The sequence below is a fragment of the Salvelinus alpinus genome, chromosome 23, assembly GCF_045679555.1.
Source record: "Salvelinus alpinus chromosome 23, SLU_Salpinus.1, whole genome shotgun sequence".
In the NCBI taxonomy this organism is placed as follows: Eukaryota; Metazoa; Chordata; class Actinopteri; order Salmoniformes; family Salmonidae; genus Salvelinus; species Salvelinus alpinus.
The window spans coordinates 10,940,513-10,967,677 of NC_092108.1; the positions used below are offsets into that span (position 1 = coordinate 10,940,513).

General features: G+C 41.8%; 2 protein-coding genes across 4 annotated transcripts in view; one reads left to right on the forward strand and one right to left on the reverse strand.

The window, feature by feature from the left end:
* LOC139550235 (SLAM family member 5-like) overlaps nt 1-27,165 on the reverse strand; it is a 266,184-nt gene that overhangs the window by 106,093 nt on the left and 132,926 nt on the right. The gene's annotated exons all lie outside the window — the stretch shown is intronic.
* LOC139550233 (natural killer cell receptor 2B4-like) lies at nt 5,372-25,422 on the forward strand. 2 transcript variants are annotated; one of them, XM_071360968.1, is made up of 6 exons: nt 5,372-5,476; nt 18,580-18,876; nt 19,039-19,320; nt 19,423-19,533; nt 19,713-19,756; nt 21,579-25,422. In XM_071360968.1, exons 1-6 carry the CDS (start codon nt 5,419-5,421, stop codon nt 21,786-21,788), a joined length of 1,002 nt encoding a protein of 333 aa, XP_071217069.1. In that variant the 5' UTR covers nt 5,372-5,418; the 3' UTR covers nt 21,789-25,422. The 2 variants fall into 2 exon arrangements, with proteins under 2 accessions (XP_071217069.1, XP_071217070.1); XM_071360969.1 differs by having other exon boundaries at nt 19,039-19,278.

A 27,165-nucleotide genomic window follows, 5' to 3' on the forward strand; every position in this document is an offset into this window, starting at 1 on the left:
AGTATCATTGTTTGTTAAAGACTGGAATAAAGACTCTGTTTCTATTAAGTCGCTTTTGGGTCCTCATTCACCAGCATAACAGAAGAATCCGACCAAGAATGGACCCAGCGACTACGGATTCTCGCAACACTGCCGTCGAGATCCAGGGAGCAATGCTCGGCAGACACGAGCAGGAATTGTCTGCTGCTCGTCATGCCGTTGAGACCCTGTCCGCTCAGGTCTCCGATCTCTCAGGACAGTTTCAGAGTCTTCGTCTCGTGCCACCAGCTACTTCCTGGTCTTCCGAGTCTCCGGAACCTAGGGTTAATAACCCACCATGTTACTCTGGGCAGCCCACTGAGTGTCGCTCCTTTCTCACCCAGTGTGATATTGTGTTCTCTCTCCAGCCCAACACATACTCAAGAGAGAGAGCTCGGATCGCTTACGTCATATCACTCCTTACTGGTCGGGCTCGGGAGTGGGGCACAGCTATCTGGGAGTTAAGGGCTGAGTGTTCTAACGTTTATCAGAACTTTAAAGAGGAGATGATACGGGTTTTTGATCGTTCAGTTTTTGGGAAGGAGGCTTCCAGGGTCCTGGCTTCCCTATGTCAAGGTGATCGATCCATAACGGATTACTCTATAGAGTTTCGCACTCTTGCTGCATCCAGTGACTGGAACGAGCCGGCGTTGCTCGCTCGTTTTCTGGAGGGACTCCACGCTGAGGTTAAGGATGAGATTCTCTCCCGGGAGGTTCCTTCCAGCGTGGACTCTTTGATTGCACTCGCCATCCGCATAGAACGACGGGTAGATCTTCGTCACCGAGCTCGTGGAAGAGAGCTCGCGTTAACGGTGTTTCCCCTCTCCGCATCTCAACCATCTCCTCCCACCGGCTCAGAGACTGAGCCCATGCAGCTGGGAGGTATTCGCATCTCGACTAAGGAGAGGGAACGGAGAATCACCAACCGCCTTTGCCTCTATTGCGGTTCTGCTGGACATTTTGTCATGTCATGTCCAGTAAAAGCCAGAGCTCATCAGTAAGCGGAGGGCTACTGGTGAGCGCTACTACTCAGGTCTCTCCATCAAGATCCTGTACTACCTTGTCGGTCCATCTACGCTGGACCGGTTCGGCTGCTTCCTGCAGTGCCTTGATAGACTCTGGGGCTGAGGGTTGTTTTATGGACGAAGCATGGGCTCGGAAACATGACATTCCTCTCATACAGTTAGGGAAGCCCACGCCCATGTTCGCCTTAGATGGTAGTCTTCTCCCCAGTATCAGATGTGAGACACTACCTTTAACCCTCACAGTATCTGGTAACCACAGTGAGACCATTTCCTTTTTGATTTTTCGTTCACCTTTTACACCTGTTGTTTTGGGTCATCCCTGGCTAGTATGTCATAATCCTTCTATTAATTGGTCTAGTAATTCTATCCTATCCTGGAACGTTTCTTGTCATGTGAAGTGTTTAATGTCTGCTATCCCTCCTGTTTCTTCTGTCCCCTCTACTCAGGAGGAACCTGGTGATTTGACAGGAGTGCCGGAGGAATATCATGATCTGCGCACGGTCTTCAGTCGGTCCAGAGCCAGCTCTCTTCCTCCTCACCGGTCGTATGATTGTTGTATTGATCTCCTTCCGGGGACCACTCCCCCTCGGGGTAGACTATACTCTCTGTCGGCTCCCGAACGTAAGGCTCTCGAGGATTATCTGTCTGTTTCTCTCGACGCCGGTACCGTGGTGCCTTCTTCCTCTCCCGCCGGAGCGGGGTTTTTCTTTGTTAAGAAGAAGGACGGTACTCTGCGCCCCTGCGTGGATTATCGAGGGCTGAATGACATAACGGTTAAGAATCGTTATCCGCTTCCCCTTATGTCGTCAGCCTTCGAGATTTTGCAGGGAGCCAGGTTCTTTACTAAGTTGGACCTTCGTAACGCTTACCATCTCGTACGCATCAGAGAGGGGGACGAGTGGAAAACGGCGTTTAACACTCCGTTAGGGCATTTTGAATACCGGGTTCTGCCGTTCGGTCTCGCTAATGCTCCAGCTGTCTTTCAGGCATTAGTTAATGATGTACTGAGAGACATGCTGAACATCTTTGTTTTCGTTTACCTTGACGATATCCTGATTTTTTCACCGTCACTCGAGATTGATGTTCAGCACGTTCGACGTGTACTCCAGCGCCTTTTAGAGAATTGTCTCTACGTGAAGGCTGAGAAGTGCGCCTTTCATGTCTCCTCTGTCACATTTCTCGGTTCTGTTATTTCCGCTGAAGGCATTCAGATGGATCCCGCTAAGGTCCAGGCTGTCAGCGATTGGCCCGTTCCTAAGTCACGTGTCGAGTTGCAGCGCTTTCTCGGTTTCGCTAATTTCTATCGGCGTTTCATTCGTAATTTCGGTCAAGTGGCTGCCCCTCTCACAGCTCTGACTTCTGTCAAGACTTGCTTTAAGTGGTCCGGTTCCGCCCAGGGAGCTTTTGATCTCCTCAAGAAGCGTTTTACATCCGCCGCTATCCTTGTTACTCCTGACGTCACTAAACAATTCATTGTCGAGGTTGACGCTTCAGAGGTGGGCGTGGGAGCCATTCTGTCTCAGCGCTTCCATTCTGACGATAAGGTCCATCCTTGCGCTTACTTATCTCATCGCCTGTCGCCATCGGAACGCAACTATGATGTGGGTAACCGCGAACTGCTCGCCATCCGCTTAGCCATAGGCGAATGGCGACAGTGGTTGGAGGGGGCGACCGTTCCTTTTGTCGTTTGGACTGACCATAAGAACCTTGAGTACATCCGTTCTGCCAAACGACTTAATGCACGTCAAGCTCGTTGGGCGTTGTTTTTCGCTCGTTTCGAGTTCGTGATTTCCTATCGCCCGGGAAATAAGAACACCAAGCCTGATGCCTTATCCCGTCTCTTTAGTTCTTCTGTGGCTTCTACCGACCCCGAGGGGATTCTCCCTGAAGGGCGTGTTGTCGGGTTGACTGTCTGGGGAATTGAGAGACAGGTAAAGCAAGCACTCACTCACACTGCGTCGCCGCGCGCTTGTCCTAGTAACCTTCTGTTCGTTCCTGTCTCTGCTCGTCTGGCTGTTCTTCAGTGGGCTCACTCTGCCAAGTTAGCTGGCCACCCCGGCGTTCGGGGTACGCTTGCTTCTATTCGCCAGCGGTTTTGGTGGCCTACTCAGGAGCGGGACACGCGCCGTTTCGTGGCTGCTTGTTCGGACTGCGCGCAGACTAAGTCAGGTAACTCTCCTCCTGCCGGTCGTCTCAGACCGTTTCCCATTCCTTCTCGACCATGGTCTCACATCGCCTTAGACTTTATTACCGGTCTGCCTTCGTCTGCGGGGAAGACTGTGATTCTTACGGTTATCGATAGGTTCTCTAAGGCGGCACATTTCATTCCCCTCGCTAAGCTTCCTTCCGCTAAGGAGACGGCACAAATCATCGTTGAGAATGTGTTCAGAATTCATGGCCTCCCGTTAGACGCCGTTTCAGACAGAGGCCCGCAATTCACGTCACAGTTTTGGAGGGAGTTCTGTCGTTTGATTGGTGCTTCCGTCAGTCTCTCTTCCGGGTTTCATCCCCAGTCTAACGGTCAAGCAGAAAGGGCCAATCAGTCGATTGGTCGCATATTACGCAGCCTTTCGTTTCGAAACCCTGCGTCTTGGGCAGAACAGCTCCCCTGGGCTGAGTACGCTCACAACTCGCTTCCTTCGTCTGCTACCGGACTATCTCCGTTTCAGAGTAGTCTTGGGTACCAGCCTCCTCTGTTCTCGTCCCTGCTCGCCGAGTCCAGCGTTCCCTCCGCTCAGGCTTTTGTCCAACGTTGTGAGCGCACCTGGAGGAGGGTCAGGTCTGCACTTTGCCGTTACAGGGCGCAGACTGTGAGAGCCGCCAATAAACGTAGGATTAAGAGTCCTAGGTATTGTCGCGGTCAGAGAGTGTGGCTTTCCACTCGTAACCTTCCCCTTACGACAGCTTCTCGCAAGTTGACTCCGCGGTTCATTGGTCCGTTCCGTGTCTCTCAGGTCGTCAATCCTGTCGCTGTGCGACTGCTTCTTCCGCGACATCTTCGTCGCGTCCACCCTGTCTTCCATGTCTCCTGTGTCAAGCCTTTTCTTCGCGCCCCCGTTCGTCTTCCCTCCCCCCCCCCCCCGTCCTTGTCGAGGGCGCACCTATTTACAAGGTACGGAAGATCATGGACATGCGTTCTCGGGGACGTGGTCACCAGTACTTAGTGGATTGGGAGGGTTACGGTCCTGAGGAGAGGAGTTGGGTTCCATCTCGGGACGTGCTGGACCGTTCGTTGATTGATGATTTCCTTCGTTGCTGCCAGGGTTCCTCCTCGAGTGCGCCAGGAGGCGCTCGGTGAGTGGGGGGGTACTGTCATGTTTTGTCTTTGATCATCATGTCTTGTCCCTGTGCTTCCCTCTGCTGGTCTTATTAGGTTCTTTCCCTCTTTCTATCCCTCTCTCTCCCCCTCCCTCTCTCCCTCTCTCTCTCTATCGTTCCGTTCCTGCTCCCAGCTGTTTCTCATTCTCCTAAACTACCTCATTTACTCTTTCACACCTGTCCCCTATTTTGCCCTCTGATTAGAGTCCCTATTTCTCCCTCTGTTTTCCGCTTCTGTCCTTGTCGGATTCTTGTTTGATGTTTGCTGTTCTGTGTCCTTGTTCCGCCCTGTCGTGTTTTTGCCTTCTTCAGATGCTGCGTGTGAGCAGGTGTCTATGTCAGCTACGGCCTGTGCCTTCCTGAAGCGACCTGCAGTCTGTGGTCGCGTCTCCAGTCGTTCCTCTCTACTGACGAGAGGATTTCAGTTTCCTGTTTTGGATTTACCTAGGATAATATCCAGGAGTATCATTGTTTGTTAAAGACTGGAATAAAGACTCTGTTTCTATTAAGTCGCTTTTGGGTCCTCATTCACCAGCATAACAGCATATCTCTGGAGTTAGGCCTAAAAGGCCTAAGAGAAGTTTAAGCCTAACTCCAGAGATATGCTGGTGGCGTGCTACAACACATGCATTTCTTTATGTCAGATGTCTACTGCATCAGCTATACACATATAGACATGCAGAAAGGGGGTAGATGGTTCATTTTCAATCCAAATGTTTTTGTATAAGCATTATATTGTTAGATTATAGGAGTAACTATGGTAGGCCTGAAACATTCTTCCTCACCTCAGGTTCAACTGTCGGAGTCACTGCCTTCATATCATGGGCCTTCAGTAGCTAAAGCAGCTTAATAATAGCCACAAATACAAGCAGAAGAGCGAATGTAAACCAGAGGAAAAAATGCACTTCCCTCCCCTCTGCTCTCAAAAACCACACAACCCTCCCCCCAAAAATTACACTACACAAAAAGCACTCTATTTCTGGAACGCCCCGTAATACGGAAAACCCAAATGCTCAATGCGACAATTATTTCCTATTTCTCAGACATTTGTCAAAGTATGGGGACCTATTTGCATTTCTCCATTTCCATTCTACTGACTTTTATCCATCAAGCAGGTAAATACATATTTTCAATACATCTGTATAGTGATATTGATTACATTTATTAGACATATAAACCTATAATGTGATTACAAGGTTAGTAAGTAACAGGGAGTATCATTTGGGGAGGGGCGAAATGTTGGTTCTGTCCTTATAATATATCCTTTCTCCAGAGGTGTGAACTTGTTCACTTCCCTTCATGGATTTGAAATGCCTGGTGAAAACTCAACTTAGTCAATACCAACACCTTTTTACATTTATCGGGAATAGTGAGGGAGTGCACACTTCAGGAGGAAGGAGAGATTATTGGGACGCACCCAGGGATGACAGAGGGAAGAAGTCATATGATCTAATGAATACTGAAGGTTGAAGTCACTGTTGTGATGTTGTGAATTTTACACCATTCAAGTCACTTATAAAGACTTTCATTATAATTGAAAGTATGTCATTAACTTTGGGTCAACAGTTTTTTGATCATACTGTAATTTGAAACATTATGAAGCTAAACATGTTTGTTTACAAAGCCTGAAATAATAACACAAACAAACGAGTAATAAAAAAAAAATTATTCTGAGAAAAATGTGTCAGTTAGTTAGGCTACAGGAAAGTCAGCAACAGGAAGCAGCACCACAACGTCATTTGAAGAATGGAAACTTGAACTAGAAAGACAGTCAAAGCACATACTGCTATGCATAGCTCAACTCATTTACAGACATGTCTGTCAAAGTTAACCAACGGCCACTCTCTGAGCACCCAATTTATAGCTATAGCGGGTCCAGAATGATTGGATCTTTGAGAAAGAGGAGCCAAAAAGACCGTAGAAAATATACAACACAAATACTCAGCTATATTCTAAAAAATAGGACATTTATATTATTGTATACTGATTTTCAGAGAGAGAGATTTTGTTTAACAAGTAATAAAAAAATACCAAAAACATAGGGGTCAAAATGATTGTCACCCCTGTTTTCAATACTCCAGCACCCTCCCCTTGTGAGGATAACGATACTGAGCCTTTTTCTAAAATGTTTTATGAGATTGAAAAACACATTGGGAGGGATCTTTTCCCCCATATCTATAAAAACAAGAGCTCTATGTTCATGTCATCTGACCATAGCATCTCCTGAAGTTTGATAAATGGCTTTGGCACTTGGATTGGAACCGGTGCTATGGTCAGATGACATGAAATTAGAGCTCTGTGGGCCACACACACCAGTGGTGGGTTTGGCGGTGGAAAACAAAAGCATATTTTGTATTTATTTTGTATTTATTTCACCTTTATTTAACCAGAACAAGTTCTCATTTACAATTGCGACCTGGCCAAGATAAAGCAAGGCAGTTTGACACATACAACAACACAGAGTTACACATGGAGTAAAACAAACATACAGTCAATAATACAGTAGAAAAATAAGTCTATATACAATGTGAGCAAGTGAGGTGAGATAAGGGAGGTAAAGGCAAAAAAAGGCCATGGTGGCGAAGTAAATACAATATAGCAAGTAAAACACTGGAATGGTTGATTTGCAGTGGAAGAATGCGCAAAGTAGAAATATAAATAATGGGGTGCAAAGGAGCAAAATAAATAAATACAGTAGGGGAAGAGGTAGTTGTTTGGGCTAAATTATAGATGGGCTATGTACAGGTGCAGTAATCTGTGTGCTTAAAGCTAGTGAGGGAGATTAGTGTTTCCAGTTTCAGAGATTTTTGTAGTTCGTTCCAGTCATTGGCAGCAGAGAACTGGAAGGAGAGGCAGCCAAAGGAAGAATTGGTTTTGGGGCTTGCAGAAATGTACCTCATACCTACTGTAAAATACTGTGTGGAGGTGGATATTTGATGTCAAGTGGCTAGTTTGCTTTCACTGGTCAAGTGGCCCTCATTTTGGTAGGCTATATTTTGCCGTAATGATCTGATCACACCATACAACAAGGGATGGCCAGCTGACAGCGACCATATCCTTGCAAGCCTGTGCCAAATTGCATATTTTGTTTGCAAGCCAGGGCCAAATTACCTTCTTCGAACGAGCAAAAGAACGTTATGGAATTTTTGAAAATGGAAAAGTATTATTATATGTTTGCATCAAATACCCTACTCCTCGAAAGTCGTGATTATGCTTTATTTAGCATAGGCAACATGATTAATGATGATCACTGATAATCAACAGCTGCAGTGTTGCTCTTTGGATTACACTATGTCACTATTACACTATTACACTATGTCATGGAATAGGCAATGGTACAGTCTGATGTGTTACAGTCTGATGTGTTACAGTCTGATGTGCTACAGTCTGATGTGCAACAGTCTGATGTGCTACAGTCTGATATGTTAAAGTCTGATGTGCTACAGTCTGATGTGCTACAGTCTGATGTGCAACAGTCTGATGTGCAACAGTCTGATGTGCTACAGTCTGATGTGCTATAGTCTGATGTGCTACAGTCTGATGTGTTACAGTCTGATGTGTTACAGTCTGATGTGCTACAGTCTGATGTGCAACAGTCTGATGTGCTACAGTCTGATATGTTAAAGTCTGATGTGCTACAGTCTGATGTGCTACAGTCTGATGTGCAACAGTCTGATGTGCAACAGTCTGATGTGCTACAGTCTGATGTGCTACAGTCTGATGCGCTACAGTCTGATGCGCTACAGTCTGATGCGCTACAGTCTGATGCGCTACAGTCTGATGCGCTACAGTCTGATGTGCTACAGTCTGATGTGCTACAGTCTGATGTGTTAGTCTGCTGTGCTACAGTCTGATGTGTTACAGTCTGATGTGTTACAGTCTGATGTGTTACAGTCTGATATGTTAAAGTCTGATGTGTTACAGTCTGATGTGTTACAGTCTGATATGTTAAAGTCTGATGTGCTACAGTCTGATGTGCTACAGTCTGATGTGTTACAGTCTGATGTGTTACAGTCTGATGTGCTACAGTCTGATGTGCTACAGTCTGATGTGTTACAGTCTTATGTGTTACAGTCTGATGTGCTACAGTCTGATGTGCTACAGTCTGATGTGCTACAGTCTGATGTGTTACAGTCTGATGTGCTACAGTCTGATGTGCTACAGTCTGATGTGCTACAGTCTGATGTGCTACAGTCTGATGTGTTACAGTCTGATGTGTTACAGTCTGATGTGCTACAGTCTGATGTGCTACAGTCTGATGTGCTACAGTCTGATGCATTTTGAAAACTGACGGTTACAGTGTAGTGTTTATAAGGAGTTCTCTCGTGTGTATGTTGTTGCGTGTGCACTAAGCCCACGGGCTGATTTCTTCTTCTTGCTTAGCACAGATCTCAGTAAAGGTCAAATTGTGAACCCGCAACCCAAATGTATTACATAAAATCTATATGCCATATCTCACAATTGATTGGGATTCCAGAATGAAGTATGTTCGCTGTGACAAAAGGTTTATAAAATAAAATAAATATTCCACAAAGTTCTATCTAGCGCTGCAGTGAGGGGGAGGGTCACATGACCTTATGCCTTAGCTCTAGCTCTGTACTCTCCCTGAGTCAGAGAGGTTTAGGTACTCTCCCTGAGTCAGAGAGGTTTAGGTACTCTCCCTGAGTCAGAGAGGTTTAGGTACTCTCCCTGAGTGAGAGATGTTTAGGTACTCTCCCTGAGTCAGAGAGGTTTAGGTACTCTCCCTGAGTCAGAGAGGTTTAGGTACTCTCCCTGAGTCAGAGATGTTTAGGTACTCTCCTTGAGTCAGAGAGGTTTAGGTACTCTCCCTGAGTCAGAGAGGTTTAGGTACTCTCCCTGAGTCAGAGATGTTTAGGTACTCTCCCTGAGTCAGAGATGTTTAGGTACTCTCCCTGAGTCAGAGATGTTTAGGTACTCTCCCTGTGTCAGAGAGGTTTAAGTACTCTCCCTGAGTCAGAGATGTTTAGGTACTCTCCCTGAGTCAGAGAGGTTTAGGTACTCTCCCTGAGTCAGAGATGTTTAGGTACTCTCCCTGAGTCAGAGATGTTTAGGTACTCTCCCTGAGTCAGAGAGATGGGCATTGTGACAGATAGTCCAACACTGAGTGAGAGAGGTTTAGGTACTTTGGCAAATTTGCCTCTGTTCCCCTTTAAACAGCAACTGAATGGAATAATCAACTTATATATGACATCGAAATGAATCAGAAACATTTAGGGCTCTATTTGAACAAACCCAATGGTAAATCTTAGCGCTCGTGTTAGGGTTACAGGTTCTAGTGGTAAGGTTCTAGTGGTAGGGTTATAGGTTCTGGGGTGGGACAAATAATTTTGTATTTTCATGAATTATGTGTGCGGTAGCTGGCGATGATGCGAAAGGGATGGGTTTTGATGAGTTAACACGTTGAGGGTTCGTCGAGGCTTGGCCTCTTACTGGCCAACCGGAACAAGCTCCATGGCTAAATATGTGTTTGCTTCAAATTGTGTATTTACGCTCTCTTATGTATTGCATTGTCATCAACTCCAATTAGAATGTTAGTCCGTTACAGCCTAGTTCAATATATATCCTGCCCCATATTTGCAAAATATGTTGAAAAACATCGTTCTAATTGTATTGCTTCAATATGGAAATACATTGTTAAACATAGTCCATAGCATTAACACTGATATAGAGGCTAGGCCTAGGTGATATGGCCAAAAAATATAATATCTCGATTTTTTTCAAACTCATGGGTGATTCACGATATACTGTATATCTAAAAATGTTTTTACTTTTTCTCTAAATAAGTTTTGTTGCACAATTAAAGGTCAATACACTGCATTTGAAACAGTCGGGAATAATCTAATGAATTCAGGGCTTGTAAATGTATACCTAGGCTAAATGTAAGCCTTCAACCATAAGACCCACAAATAATTGTAATTATTTTATCAAAATAGTTTAACCTGTTTTTTGCAATTATCAGTGATCTGGCTTTCAAATCTGTCTATGAAAACGCCCTTTTTGTTACAAATGTAACCAGAACCAAGCACAATACACATCCATTAATAATAATGGCCAACTTCTGTCAACAGGCATTATAGAAAATTAACACAGGTCTCATAAGCAATCTCTCAAGCACAAGGCCACTGCTAGTGACTAGCCACCTAATCTTTATATTTAAAGTCTAGCCAGGGCCAGCTCTAGACTTTTGGGGACCCTAAGGAAGATTTCATTTCCTGCAAGACTCAATCATGGACACTCTTACTGACAGTTGTGGCTGCTTTGTGTGATGTATTGTTGTCTCTACCTTCTTGACCTTTGTGCTGTTGGCTGTGCCCAATAATGTTTGTACCACTACTATATTGTGTTGCTACCATGTTGTTGTTTTCTTAGGTCTCTCTTTATGTAGTGTTGTGTTGTCTCTCTTGTTGTGATGTGTGTTTTGTCCTATATTTATATTGTATTTATATTGTATTTATTTATTTATTTTAATCCCAGGCCCCAGTCCCCGCAGGAGGCCTTTTGGTAGACCGTCATTGTAAATAAGAATTTGTTCTTAACTGACTTGCCTAGTTAAATGAAAGTAAAATAAAGTAAATAAAAATACTGCACATTTTGCCTGGTGCGTGGACAAAATGTTGCAGTTTTAAAAAAGGTTTTCATGCAGTTATACACATTTTGGAATGGGGCGGAGAGAACATTTTGCAATTTTGTAACACATTTCATGCAATTTTGCCATGGTGCCGAGACATTTTCGCAGTTATAAAGCTAACTTCCTGCAATTCAACCCATATTGTCATAGGGTGGAGATTTTTTTGTTGCAGTTTTAAAGCTAATTTCCAACAATTCTGCCATGACTTATGCCATGCCTTTTTATTAGCGTTTGTGACACAAATCCAATGCAAGTCAATGGTACATATATTAGCATTTTCGCACTTCATATCCAAATCATCCTAAAATATCAAAAAATGTATTGTGAAGTTAGCTGATTTGGACAAGTTAGCATTTGAAAAAGTGGCCAGGTAAAAAAAAATCCAAATGTGTGTCATTATAGTCGTCTCTGACGTGCGGTCAGACACGCTCAGGTGGAACAAACTTAAACGTGCACCTTTTTTCAATGCTGAATTGAATGTTATTGACAAAACCGAACATATTTTTTGTTGTTGTTGCAAACATCCTTTCTGAATTTCAAAAGTGTATAATCTGATTACAATATTTTTGCTGGCAACATAACTGGTTACAGTTATTAGAAAATAATAATCTGATTACATGTAATTCAGTTACTCCCCAACCTTGACCATAAGTGTAACATAATCAAAGGTGGAGATACAAAGGTGCAGTGTCTGAATACAGTGTCAGCATCCCGATTAATGCTTTAAGGTAAAAAAATAATATCATGTTTGGGTCCCCAGGACCAGGATTAAGAGGCTGGAGTATCGTGTTACGTATCCACAGCCATTGGAGACTGGGAAGTCCCGCTTCATTTGCTGGTTGGACTATCCACCAACATCTTACAGAAATACTGCTCATCTCTGGCTAAATCAATGGGAGAAATTATGTTAGAAATTGATTCAACTCTGTCGACAATTTGTATCTTAACTTGACATTTTTAGTCGAGCAAGTCTGTTTGGTTGCTTCAGTTCATTTGACTTCATGATTGTGAATTTCTAAGGTACGTAAAAACAGTTCTTAGTTGATTCAACTTGATTTCATAAGTTAAGTCATGAGTTAAGTCAATTTCAAAATCAAATCAAATCAAACCAAATGTTATTGGTCTCATACACATGGTTAGCAGATGTTAATGTGAGTGTAGTGAAATGCTTGTGCTTCTAGTTCCGAACGTGCAGCAATATCTAACAAGTAATTTGATACAGGACAACCCACAGTCGAGCTCAGCTCAACACTGACTGGCTAATTATTTGATATATTTTTTAATCAAGGGAGGCCAAATGCTTGCTGGCATTAATCAATCAAATGCTACAGCGGCAACATGCCATTCTCTTTGGGTCCAGACAGCATTCCATACATGGGCTACACATACTGAGACAGAGGGGCGCTGTTTCCCTCGCTCTGATCATTTCTCAGGTGAGATTCTATGGAGTGAGATACCTGCCAAAGGGTTGAACGTACGTATCGTTAGGATCGTAAAAAAATCCATACGTAAATTGTTAGGATTGTAAGAAAAGCCATGCATGAAACATGAAACGTAAACATAAAATGTCATCTGTGAACATACAAACACCATGTTACTATTACGGACTAACATTTTAGGACAAATCTATTATATTGTAATTCTGACGTAAAATAATACCTTTTAGCGTTTTGACAGTTTTCATCTCCCCAACAAAGCATCCTGTGAGGAGTGCTACACGAACAAGCAAAACACAGTATAAAAAAACGTGGGCATCCCCATGCATGCACCTTATCAACATATGACGCATTCAATATTGCACAATCCCATTCTCTGGGTCTGTCTGCAATCATAACCAGTAGTGTGTATACCAGGAATAATGAAACAGAATAGATGTTTGGTGAATCTATTAATTATGTATGACCACTGGAGAATGCCACTCAAAATCTTGCCAAAGTATATTCTGTAGCAGGGGTTAATGTGAATGTAAAATAATTTGACTTGATTTACATGAATCGTGTCATGAACATATGGACTTAAAAAGGAACAAGGAAGAGGTTTTAAACGTAGGCTAAGTCTGGCATAAGCTTATTCCCACACTTTACAATAACTCTGTTGCAGTGGTCTTAGGTAGTCTCCGTATAGGCTATTCCCTCCATCGCAACACTGCTGCCCAGATGAAGAGCTTGTGATCTCCATGCAGCACCATGCAGCCCCATGCGCCTTCGTAAAAGCAGCCCTCAACCTCAGAAGATGCCCTTCTGGAGGCATGCAGCCAGAGTCATTATACCCTAATGTAGGCCTATTTGCCTACTAGCCAGATAAAGTGCAAATCATGATGCGTGCAACTCGTCATTCGAACATATTTGAACATTTAATTAATTCTTCATTCAGATCAGTTCAGTCAGTATGTCATCCATTGAGTCATTTGTCTGAGTTTAAATAGGAACTAAATCAAAGAGAATAGAACAGTCTTACCCATTTGTTTGATTGAAATCCATGTGTTCAAATTGTCTACATTATCCAAAGTTCTTCAGCCTATCACTTTAATAATTCAATGTTTAATTTATGGCTATCCAAATAAAAAAAAGGCCGGCTATCAATTTGGTTACTGGTGTCCTGCAGAATCATTTTTGAACTCCGTTTGTGTTTTATAACTATAAGGGCTCCCCTTAAAGAGAGATCCAAGCTCACAGGCCTCTAAATATAGCCTCTAAATACATTTTAAACAAAATAGTTAAAGAAGCACATGCAGTGGCTGATTGTCACGTTCCTGACCTGTTTTCTGTTGTTTTTGTATGTGTTAGTCGGTCAGGGCGTGAGTTTGGGTGGGCAGTCTATGTTATGTGTATCTATGTTGGTTTATGGGTGACCTGATATGGTTCTCAATTAGAGGCAGGTGGTTTACGTTTCCTCTGATTGAGAACCATATTAAGGTAGGTGGTTTCACATTGTTTGTTGTGGGTGGTTGTTTCCTGTGTCTGTGTCGTTATGCACCATACGGGACTGTTTCGTTAGTTCGTTCGTTCATTTTGTTTGTAGTCTGTACCTGTTCATGCGTTCTTCGTTGCATGTAAGTTCGTAAGTCTAGGTCTGTCTACTTCGTTTGTTGTTTTGTAATTTTGTTCAAGAGTTTTTCGTCTTCGTCTGTTTTTGGAATAAATAATATGTCAAATTACCACGCTGCATTTTGGTCATCCGATCCTTCTCGCCTCTCAATTTTCAATTCAATTCAATTCAAGGGGCTTTATTGGCATGGGAAACATGTGTTAACATTGCCAAAGCAAGTGAGGTAGATATTATACAAAAGTGAAATAAACAATACAAATTAACAGTAAACATTACACATACAGAAGTTTCAAAGTCTGAGGAGGAGGACGAGGTAGACGTACGTTACACTGATAGGGAAAACAGATCTGGCAATAAGGATGGGCTATAGATAGTTCCATTTGGGACCCCTTGGCTATTTTTGGCAGGACAAGTTAGTCAAGATTTAATCAATATTTCGTTTGCCTCATTTATTGATACGGATATAGCCTCTGTGTGATGGGGTTCTGCAATGCAAATGGCTGTAACAAGCCTACATACAGAGTGGAATTCCCTAATACAACATTTATAAGGCCTACAGTCTGTTCTCCCAAATACTAGAAAAAGTGTGATTCATTAGGTCACATGATCACTATATTAGCCCCATGTGGCTATAAAAATAAGTTATACAATTATATGGCCAATAGATAATACACAACAACATGGCACATTTAGATAGTGGAATAGGCCTAGCCTAAATTGTATTTACTTTCTATTTTGCAGCTCAGGCGGTTATTCTACACAAGGCTCTTCTACATTTGAAGTTGCAAGTTTACATACACTTAGTTTGGAGTCATAAAACTCGTTTTTCAAACACTCCACAAATATCTTGTTAGCAAACTATAGTTTTGGCAAGTCTGTTAGGACATCTACTTTGTGCATGTCACAAGTAATTTTTCCAACAATTGTTTACAGACAGATTATTTCACTTATAATTCTCTGTGTCACAATTCCAGTCGGTCAAAAGTTTACATACACTAAATTGACTGTACCTTTAAACAGCTTAGAAAACTCCAGAAAATGATGTCATGGCTTTAGAAGCTTCTGATAGGATAATTTACATCAGTTGAGTCAATTGGAGGTGTACCTGTGGAGGTGTACCTTCAAGGCCTACCTTAAAACTCAGTGCCTATTCGCTTGACATCATGGGCAAATCAAAAGAAATCAGCCAAGACCTCAGAAAATAAAATGTAGACCTCCACAAGTCTGGTTCATCCTTGGAGCAATTTCCAAACCCCTGAAGGTACCACATTAATCTGTACAAACAATAGTATGCATGGGACCAAGCTGCCACAATACTGATCATGAAGGAGACCTGTTCTGTCTCCTAGACACGTACTTTGGTGCGAGAAGAACGTACTTTGGTGCAACGTACTTTGAATGTACTTTGGTGCGAGAACGTACTTTGGTGAACGTACTTTGGTGCGAGAAGTGCAAATCAATCCCAGAACAACAGCAAAGCACCCTGTGAAGATGCTGGAGGAAACAGGTACAAAGTATCTATATCCACAGTAAAACGAGTCCTATTTCGACGTAACCTGAAAGGCAACTCAGCAAGGAAGAAGCCACTGCTCCAAAACCGCCACAAAAAAACAGACTACGGTTTGCAACTGCACCTGAGGACAAAGATCGTACTTTTTGGAGAAATGTCCTCTGGTCTGAATAGAACTGTTTGGCCATAATGACCATCGCTATGTTTGGAGGAAAAAGGGTGAGGCATGCCGAAGAACACCATCCCAACCGTGAATCACAGGGGTGGCAGCATCATGTTGTGGGGGTGCTTTGCTGCAGGAGGGACTGGTGCACTTCACAAAACAGATGGCAATATGAGGAAGGGAAAAGTATGTGGATATATTGAAGCAACATCTCAAGACATCAGTCAGGAAGTTAAAGCTTGGTCGCAAATGGGTCTTCCAAATGGACAATGACCCCAAGCATACTTCCACAGTTGTGGCAAAATGGCTTAAGGACAACAAAGTCAAGGTATTGGAGTGGCCAGCACAAAGCCCTGACCTCAATCCTATAGAAGAGTTGTGGGCAGAACTGAAAAAGTGTGTGCGAGCAAGGAGGCCTACAAACCTGACCCAGTTACACCAGCTCTGTCAGGAGGAATGGGCCAAAATTCACCCAATTTTTTATGGGAAGCTTGTGGAAGGCCACCCGAAACGTTTGACCCAAGTTATACAGTTTAAAAGACAATACTACCAAATACTAATTAAGTGTATGTTAACTTCTGACCCACTGGGAATGTGATGAAAGTAATAAACGCTGAAATAAATCATTCTCTCTACTATTCTTCTGACATTTCACATACTTAAAATAAAGTGGTGATCCTAACTGACCTAAAACAGGGATTTTTACTACGATTAAATGTCAGGAATAGTGAAAAAAAAAAGTTTTAATGTATTTGGCTAAGGTGTATGTAAACTTGGTGACTTCAACTGTATGTGTTTATCATTCTCACACAAGTAATTTCCTGAAGGCCCAAGCCTATACCACGCCATCTACTGGTATAACGTTGCTATTGAATGCAGATCTAAAACAAACTCTGGACTTTTTGGGGGGAAATGAAACTGGAAGCTGCAAAGCAACTAATGTCTAATCTAGTTGCTTGATTGACTACCTAACTTTAACTAGCTACGTTCGGTTCATGTCCTTCGCAGATGCCACATTACTGACAAAAGTTTGTTTGTATAAAAAAGATATGTAACCGAGTAAAGGGAGAAGTAAAGTAAGAATTGAATGTGTAAATGTTTATTCATTGTCTTAACAGTTCTAATTTAACTTTTTAACAGTATACGTGCAATTTTCACCTGTTCCTCCGCAAACTGATCTCAGATCTCAGAACTTTGATAATATCCCACCCCTTTTTAGCCACCACTGCCTTAAAAAGTCACACCTAACAAAATATCTGTCAATTAATTTCCAATAATATTGCCCCTGTCTGTCTGTGTGGTGCATGCATTTGTCTATCACTGTAGCCAGTTAATGTGATAACCATCTTGTGGGTTGACAGAAATACTTTCCCCAAAACCTTGTTTGCAAACTTTGAAATTACACACAATTACACAAAAAACAAATATATATATATGTTTGTTTTCTTCCAACCCCCCCCAAAAAATGGTCTTCTGATGTGATTTAATGATTGACATGGACTCAAAACATCCAATTTCTTTGTTTTTCTATGAACAATTGTAATTTTGAGAGTTACAAAAATAAATAACTGAGAAAACAAAATTTGGGAAAATATAAAACATAATTTGGGAAAATTATCACAGATTTTATAGACTGTAACTGTGTACTGTTTTGGCAGAGTGAAAGTACAAACACTTCCCACGTTCAAACACACACACAAGAGACACCAACATCAAAGCGTTCCTCCAAAACCCAAATCTTGTTCTCAGTCGCATTTCCTAATAAGGAGAATTGAAACCGAGGCTAAATCAGGAAGTTCAGCCCCCTTTTAAGGGCAACTGCATCATGAACTTTACCAAGTACCAAGACATCTTAGACAACTTGCCAGGAGTCGATCTTCCCAAGCACTAATCAAAATCCACAAAGAAATGGTTAACTGACCACAAAATCTACATTTCGCATTGGCCATCTCAGTCTCCGTACTTGAACCCCATTGAAAACATGTGGTTTGAATTGAAGATGGAAGTCCATAAGTGCAGACAAAGGATATCAAGGATCTGTCATGACTCTGAATTGAGGAATAGTGTAAGATCCCTCCCAACGTGATCTTCTCATAAAACATTTTAGAAAAAGGCTGTGTTATTATCCTCGCAAGGGGAGTGTGCTAGAGTATTTAAAACAGGGCTGCCAATAATTTTGACCCCTACATTTAAAAATAAAAATAAATTAAATTATTAATCTCTTTCTCTGAGCAATTGTGTTTGTATAAAATAATATAAATTCCCCAATATTTGAGCATACATTATAGCTCAGTATTTGCATTATTTGTACTATAGTCTTTTTTTCTCATATTTCTCATTGGTGCCAATAACTATGGATCCCAGTGTATGTCTTTAGGCAGATTAGGTTTGATTAGGTTATACTTCATGGAGTTAAACTTCAAGTTTTATAACATTTTTTATAAACTGAATGGTTTATGAAACTGAATAGTTGAAATTGTGTGTATGGTATCCTTGTTCTTTATTGTAAAGATACTTCTTTATCACTTATGGCAAGGGCTTTGACTATGGCCCTGTACACAATCAAGTTGTTGCACAAAAGAAAGTGTGTGGAGTGCTGTGGAGACAGCCAAATGGTTGTGTAGAAAAAGTGTGCAGACAAACTGTCCATTGTATCATCAATATATTGGTTGCATCACATGAAATGTGTCCAATGTCCGTCTGATGCTGTAAAGACATCTTTAAACCATCTTGCAGATATGGTGTAAAGGGAAATATATATTTTCTACTGCTCTATTCATCATATTGCTTGCTGGACTTTCTTAATATCTTTCACAAACTCTTTATTTTCTGTGTGTTTATTTCATAGAGTCCAGCTCTGTGTTTGTGCTGAAGGGACAGGACGTTCGTCTGGATGTCCAGGAAAATGTTCAACTGAAAGATTTTGAGCATTTTAAGTGGACCTTCGGATCAGCTAATATTGTAAGATGCACTGACACATTGTCAGTGAGAGTGTCTCCTGAGTACAACAACAGTGTTGAGTTTTATAAGGGAAACTTCTCTCTGCTACTGAAGAACCTACAGGAAGGAGACAGTGGACCTTATACTGCAGTAGTGAGTGGTGACAAAGAAAAAACTATTATTGCATACCAGTTAATTTTCCAAGGTATGTTTGACTAGGTTTTCTATTATTTTCTACAGTGACACAGTTACAGTATCAATCAATAGAGCTAAACATGGTGTACAGGTTAAATGCATATTCATTAGTAGTCTAACTCCTGTACTCAGGTTAATATATTAACAATAATGGGGTTCTACTTGTTTTCAGAGAGAGTTGAGCCTCCAGTCCTGACAGTGGACTCTAACTCCTCCATCAATGGCACCTGTAATGTGACTGTGACCTGCAGAGGTCAGAACAGCTCTGTCACCTCCCGCTGTAACAGCCGCACCTGCTCTCAGGTGGGAGGAGAGAGTAGAGGGGCTGAGACCTCCACTGTCCCCCTGCTCTCTGTCTATTTGGCAGGTGGTTCCATCATCTGTAACCACAGCAACCAAGTCAGCTGGGCCAGTGAGTCCAAGGAGATAGTGGAACTCTGTCCAATGAAATCTTGTAAGACATGCTAAGAAATTATGTCTCTCGCTCGCTCGCTCTCTCACACTCACTCACTCACTCACTCATTCACTCACACCCAACCACCCTCTGTATTTCCAGACAAAGGCGAGAAGGCGAACTACAACTATGCTCTCACAGTCGGGACACCTGTCTGCGTAGTTGGATTCATTGCCCTGATTGGTTTTGTTGTTTGTCGAAAGCAAAACAAACGTAAGCTCACTGCTGCTGCTGCATCATATTACAGTAAATTCATTATATTAATTAAACTATTGTGAAAACTGTTGATATCATGATGTGACAATTTCACATTATTTACAAACTGTACACTCAGAGCCACTCTGAAGATCTTAGTTTTAAATATTTGTTGGATGTTTGTGGTGGATTTATAGGTTGCAAAAGGGAAATCAGAAACACAGATTATCCTACAGTTGGGGTAAGATACCTCAGATATTTAACATCACTGATACTGTTGATGACATTTTTAGAAAATGTTGTTAGTGGAAAACGTACAGTGGGGAGAAGAAGTATTTGATACACTGCCGATTTTGCAGGTTTTCCTACTTACAAAGCATGTAGAGGTATGTACTTTTTATCATAGGTACACTTCAACTGTGAGAGACGGAATCTAAAACAAAAATCCAGAAAATCACATTGTATGATTTTTAAGTAACTAATTTGCATTTTATTGCATGACATAAGTATTTGATCACCTACCAACCAGTAAGAATTTCGGGTCTCACAGACCTGTTAGTTTTTCTTTAAGAAGGCCTCCTGTTCTCCACTCATTACCTGTATTAACTGCACCTGTTTGAACTCGTTACCTGTATAAAAGACAACTGTCCATACACTCAATCAAACAGACTCCAACCTCTCCACAATGGCCAAGACCAGAGAACTGTGTAAGGACATCAGGGATAAAATTGTAGACCTGCACAAGGCTGGGATGGGCTACAGGTCAATAGGCAAGAGCTTGGTGAGAAGGCAACAACTGTTGGCGCAATTATTAGAAAATGGAAGAAGTTCAAGATGACGGTCAATCACCCTCGGTCTGGGGCTCCATGCAAGATCTCACCTCGTGGGGCATCAATAATCATGAGGAAGGTGAGGGATCAGCCCAGAACTACACGGCAGGACCTGGTCAATGACCTGAAGAGAGCTCGGAAGAGAGCTAGTAACACACTACGCCGTCATGGATTAAAATCCAGCAGCGCACGCAAGGTCCCCTGCTCAAGCCAGCGCATGTCCAGGCCCGTCTGAAGTTTGCCAATGACCATCTGGATGATCCAGAGGAGGAATGGGAGAAGGTCATGTGGTCTGATGAGACAAAAATTGAACTTTTTGGTGTAAACTCCACTCGCCGTGTTTGGAGGAAGAAGAAGGATGAGTACAACCCCAAGAACACCATCCCAACCGTGAAGCATGGAGGTGGAAACATCATTCTTTGGGGATGCTTTTCTGTAAAGGGTACAGGACGACTGCACCGTATTGAGGGGAGGATGGATGGGGCCATGTATCGCGAGATCTTGGCCATCAACCTCCTTCCCTCAGTAAGAGCATTGAAGATGGGTTGTGGCTGGGTCTTCCAGCATGACAACGACTCAAAACACACAGCCAGGGCAACTAAGGAGTGGCTCCGTAAGAAGCATCTCAAGGTTCTGGAGTGGCCTAGCCAGTCTCCAGACCTGAACCCAATAGAAAATCTTTGGAGGGAGCTGAAAGTCCGTATTGCCCAGCAACAGCCCCGAGACCTGAAGGATCTGGAGAAGGTCTGTATGGAGGAGTGGGCCAAAATCCCTGCTGCAGTGTGTGCAAACCTGGTCAAGAACTACAGGAAACGTATGATCTCTGTAATTGCAAACAAAGGTTTCTGTACCAAATATTAAGTTCTGCTTTTCTGATGTATCAAATACTTATGTCATGCAATAAAATGCAAATTAATTACTTAAAAATCATACAATGAGATTTTCTGGATTTTTGTTTTAGATTCCGTCTCTCACGGTTGATGTGTACCTATGATAAAAAGTACAGACCTCTACATGCTTTGTAAGTAGGAAAACCTGCAAAATCAGCAGTGTATCAAATACTTGTTCTCCCCACTGTATATATATTCCAAATTAACAATAAAGGCATCTTCATTTCAAGTGTATATGTAGAGCATTGAACAGCTACTGAGAAATATTACATTTATTGATTTGAGGTCATGTTATATATGTCACCATTCGTACTGGAGCTTTTAATACGTTTTTATTCCCCAGACTCCAGAGAACGGCCAAGCAGGTGGTGAAGAGCAGGTGTCTCCAGGTCCAGGCCCAACATCACCCACCATCTACAGTATGGTGGGACTACCCCAACTCCAGCCTGTGAACAACCAGCCTGTGGACCTCCCCATGACTACCAAGTCCCCCGTGACCTCCATGCCCGAGAGTTTATATGCTATGGTGGGGAAAAAAACTAGCAAACAATAATAAGGAATTTGAACATCATCTTAGGCCGGGATTCTATTCAATTCTTTAAAAGGCAATGTTCCCATGTTCGAGTAGACCTAATAAAATAAAATAAGAATGGTCACATGCTTTGAAAACAAAAGGTTTAGACTAACAGTGAAATGCTTACTTACGGGCCCTTCCCAACAATGCAGAGATAAAGAAAATAGAGATCTAACAGAAAAGTAATAAAACTATTAATTAATAAATAATAAAACACCATGAGTAAAGATAACTATATACCTGGGGTACCCAGTCAATGTGCAGGTGTACAAGGTAATTGAGGTAGACATGTACATATAACTAGGAATGAAGTGACAGACAATAAACAGTAGCAGCGTGTTTGAGTCAAAAAAAGTGTGTGCAAAAAAGGGTCAATGTAAATAGTCATGGTAGCTATTTGGTGACTGTTTGACTAACTATTTAGCAGTCTTATGACTTAGGGTAGAAGCTGTTCATGGTCCTGTTGGTTCCAGACTTGTTGCATTGGTACCGCTTGCCGTGCGGTGGCAGAGAGAACAGCCTATGACTTTGGTGGCTGGAGTCTTTGACAATTTTTAGGGCCTTCCTGATACTGCCTTGTATAGAGGTCCTGGATGGCAAGGAGCTCGGCTTCAGTGATGTACTGGGCTGTACACACTACCCTCTGTAGCTCATGCCAAATCCTTTCAGCCTCCTGACGGGGAAGAGGTGTTGTTGTGCCCTCTTCACGGCTGTGCTGGTGTATTTAGACCATGATAGATCTTTTGTGATGTGGACAACGAGGAACTTGAAGCTCTTGACCAGCCGCACTACAGCCCTGATGTGAATGGGGGCGTGCTCAGCACTCTGTTTCCTGTAGTCCACGATCAGCTCTGTCTTCCTCACGTTCAGGGAGAGGTTGTTGTCCTGGCATCACACAGCCTGGTATCTGACCTCTTCCCTATAGGCTGTCTCATCGTTACAGATTGGGTCAGGTAGAAGATGAAAATGTCAGTGAAGACGAATGGTTGGAACCGGTTCAAGGAACAGAACTGAAATCCGCATTTTTCCAGTCCCCCAAAATTGTAACAAAGCACCTACGCAAAATCCTCACTCAAACGTATTCCAGCGTCTGCCTGCCAGTTGGAAATCTTTGCAAGTGGGTGTGCATGTGTGTGCAGGCTGCCTGCCCCCCCCCCCCTCTCTGAAGGGTAGGTTATTGTAGCCTACTGATGTTACAAGCGTAATTCAGAAATTAGGGAGAGATGTTTAATTAGAGAAGAATGGATTAACTTGTTCAATGATGGTGTATTTGGACCATGACAGATCCTTAGTGATGTGGACAACGAGGAACTTGAAGCTCTTGACCCGACGCACTACAGCCCTGATGTGAATGGGGGCGTGCTCAGCACTTTGTTTCCTGTTGTCCACGATCAGCTTGCTCTGGTTTTTGTCCTGGCATCACACTGCCAGGTGTCTGATAAAGCAAACTGGGTGGAATATGGAGAAAAGTTTACCAAATTCTTCACAGTACCAACATTTTTTGCAGAAATCCATTACTAAAGACAGAGTCATCCATGATTATCCAAATCATATTTGAAAGAGGAAGCTAAATATTTTTAGCAGATGTTTTCTTTTCAATCTCATCATCATCCTCTGAATGGCGATTGTTGTAAGGTATTATTTCCTAATAATAAAAAATTATAAAAATAACAAATGCACAAAAAGATCAGTGCGAAGGTCAAATTACAGAGGAATAACTTTTTATTTTATTTTATCCTTTTAGTCTGGAAAAACCAAGGCTTTTTGGCATACCGGTAGAGGTATATCATGCATTTTTTGAGATTCTCAAAGCTCCATTATTTGCTTGTTTTAACTACTCCTATTGAAATGGAAGTCGGTCAGGAACTCAGCAGGAAGGCATGATTTAAATATTATTCAAACAAGACCCAGATGACAAATATAACGATCCAGTCTATCTGAAAGAAACTAGAGGCCACACTTCAATGTTGTAGTGCAAAAATAATAGCTAAATGCAAGGCACTCCGAATTAAAAAGGTTTAATCAGATATTAGTCATCCTGATCAGACAGGTTTTTTACATGGATGATACATTGGAGATAATCTACGACAACTACTCGAAATAATAGAACAACATGAAACATTTAAGAAGCCAGGCCTGGTATTCATAGCAGATTTGGAAAAGGCCTTTGTCATGACGTGGCCCTCTTTGGGTATAGCGAGTGCCTTCCCCCTCTCTCCCTCTTACACCCATGTTCTGTTATCTCAGGTCGTAAATTCCTGGAGGAGACTCTCTCCCTCATGCAGTATAGAGAGAGAAAGCTTCACAGTAGAACAAAGGAATTTATTCTACATCACAGAACTTGAGAACTGAACAATATCCATGTTTTGGAGAATGTGTAAACGGTCGGGGGAGAAACCAGCAACGACCGGTCCGTTTGGTTTTATGATTGTGACCTCAGGAAAGACAATACAGCCACATTACCCTAACTCTGTTTTATACAGGATCCTCCGTTATGAGGCTTGCATCTAATTATTGTATAAAATGAATGAGTAAAGATGAAACTATTTGTGAAATTGTGTAATGTGATTTTAAACCGTTAATGTGAGAGAATTCTATTCCCTTTAAAGTATAACTAAGTCATTGGCCCACCCCATGAGCACAGGCATTGATCTGGCATCATGGAACAGCTCTTTTCTACTGTTACGAATATAACCCCCACCTGAAGGAATTCCCTTCAGACCATGCGTAACTCGATCACAGAGGGGGCGAAGGTTTTTGAATTCCCAACCAAACCACGTGGAGCGTTGGCTACACTGGTGGAAATGATTAAACTCTGAGACTATCGATACCGAAAGAATAAGAGCAAGTCTTCGATACTAATTACTAGTCTGCAGCTAGGAATTATGTACCATTGAATGCGAAGACCGACAACCGCCGAAACAACAATTCTACAAGAACATTTCTGAATGTTACTCTGAAGTATCCAGAGAGACTTCATGGGAGCAGAGACAATCAGATGAACTTTCCAACAGAAAGACAGACTATTCCAACAGAGATCACGACGACACACTGAGTGTAAATATATATTGATTGCAATTATTCTCGAATGAGTGAGCGTTCATGTGCAAAGGATTAGCATTTCAATCAATATAACTATCAACTGTGTAGTGACTCTTGTAATTCCCACCTTTCTCAGTACACACCCACTTCCTTTTGTCCACCAAGCCGTCCACCAAGCTTGTAACCATTTCTACTGTTTGTTTGTTATGCATTTCTGTAATTATTTAGTTAGTAAATAAATTATAAGGACAATTGATGTATGGATGATTCATAGTGAAGTGTCACGACCTCCGCCGAAGTTGGTCCCTCTCCTTGTTCGGGCAGCGTTCGGCGGTCGACGTCACCGGCTTTCTAGTCGCCACCGATCCATGTTTCATTTTCGTTTGGTTTTGTCTTCATTATACACACCTGATTTCTATTACATTAATTATGTTCCTTATTTAACCCTCTGGCTTCCCTCTCTGTTTTGTGCCTTATTGTTTGTCATGTGGGTTCGTGTTCTTGTGCTTTGGATTTTTGTGTTTTCCGTGTTGGAATATTATACTTCATTTGAGTAAACTGTCGGACTATACTCATCTGTGTCCTGCGCCTGAGTCCACCTTTCTCCATTCACCAACACCCTCACATGAAGGCTGGGTTCGTGCAGATAACCAACACCTTACGGCGTTTGGAATGAGACTAACGTGAGGTAAAGAATAATTCATTAATTAGAAGACTAATTGATCAGATTAAAATATCTGAAAAGTTACTTTAGGAAAATGACAACTTTTCGTTGGTGCCAGGACTTCCTAGTTAATTACATTTACATGATTAGTTTAATCACGTAATAATAATTACAGAGAATTGATTTGATAAAATAACAGTCTTCAATTTAATGATGCCAAATACACAACACCTTTGATAAAGTAAGACTGGATTTTAAACATTTCGGTGAGTCTCTTATTCCATTGGTAAAAGAAATGTATAGCAACCCCAGGTGTAAAATAGTAAATAGCGGATACTAAGAGTTTTGAACTGTCAAGAGGAGTTAAACAAGGGTGTCCTCTGTCACCATATCTATACGTTATGGCCATCGAAATGCTAGTGTCAGGATTCACCTAGGGGTCATGATTTGGGGCTGTACAAATGCTTGATGTATTAGAATAATTGATTATGCTTATGTTATATTAATAGAAGGGGAGGGGTTATAAGACCCCTCCCTCCTTACATGTATAGGATCCTAGACTACAGATTAACAATATATATATTCATTATATAGTTTTAGAATTGTTCCACAGTTGTTTGCTCTTTCTCTCTCTCTCTCTTATAAAGAAGACCCCTCTTAGAAATGTGTGACTGAGACAGAACTCTGCAGGGGAGTGTAGGAGATAAGAGACTAGTCATACATTCCACAATAAATCAACTTTGTGGAGTAGACATTTATTGCCAAGCTTTTTAGATAACACTGAAACTCTGTTTGTATAGGTATGGATGCAGGGTTTTGGCAAGGTAATGACGTAGTCAGTGACATCACTAAGGCAGGACTTCGGTTTAATAAAACAACTTGAGACCTTTTGTTTGATGCAGAACTTACTCGGGAACCTGCGTGCTATGTTCCTGATTTGTCAACTTCTGTCTGCAATTGCATTAATAAAGGTTTCTGAATGATTTAATTAAAGATATTGTCATAATGCTAATTTCCCCAATGAACCAATGATTGACAAGGACGTAGTATGAACGAACCCTAACACTAGCTATGAAAATCAGATCAAATAACAACCTTAGAAGGTTAGAAATCAAAAGCTTAAAAACAAAGGTGTCCATGTATGACGATGACTCAAGATTAATATTAAGTCCACAAGTTAGATCCCTGCAATGTCTCATTGAATATCTAGATAACTTTTCTGGCCTCTCTGGACTAAAACCGAATTATGATATGAAGTATTGCATCTTTAAAAAACAACTTTTACAGTAACCTGCCGTTTACCTATAAAATGAGCTGAAGGTGAAGTAGACAGACTTGGTATTCATATCACAAAATATATAAATGAACTCTCCACAATGACTTTCAATAGAAAACGAGTAAAAATAGACAAGCTCATGTAACCATGGAGAGGTAAATACCTGTCTATTTATGAGAAAACTACACAGAGTTTATTCATATCTCACTTTACCCACTTACTTATGGCGCTGTCTACTCCTGATGATTTGTTATTCAAATCATATGAGCAAAAAATATTTCATATTATCTGGGATGCTAAACCAGACAAGACGAAGTATGCCTAACTACAGTTGAAGTTTACATACACCTAAGCCAAATAAATTAAACTCAGTT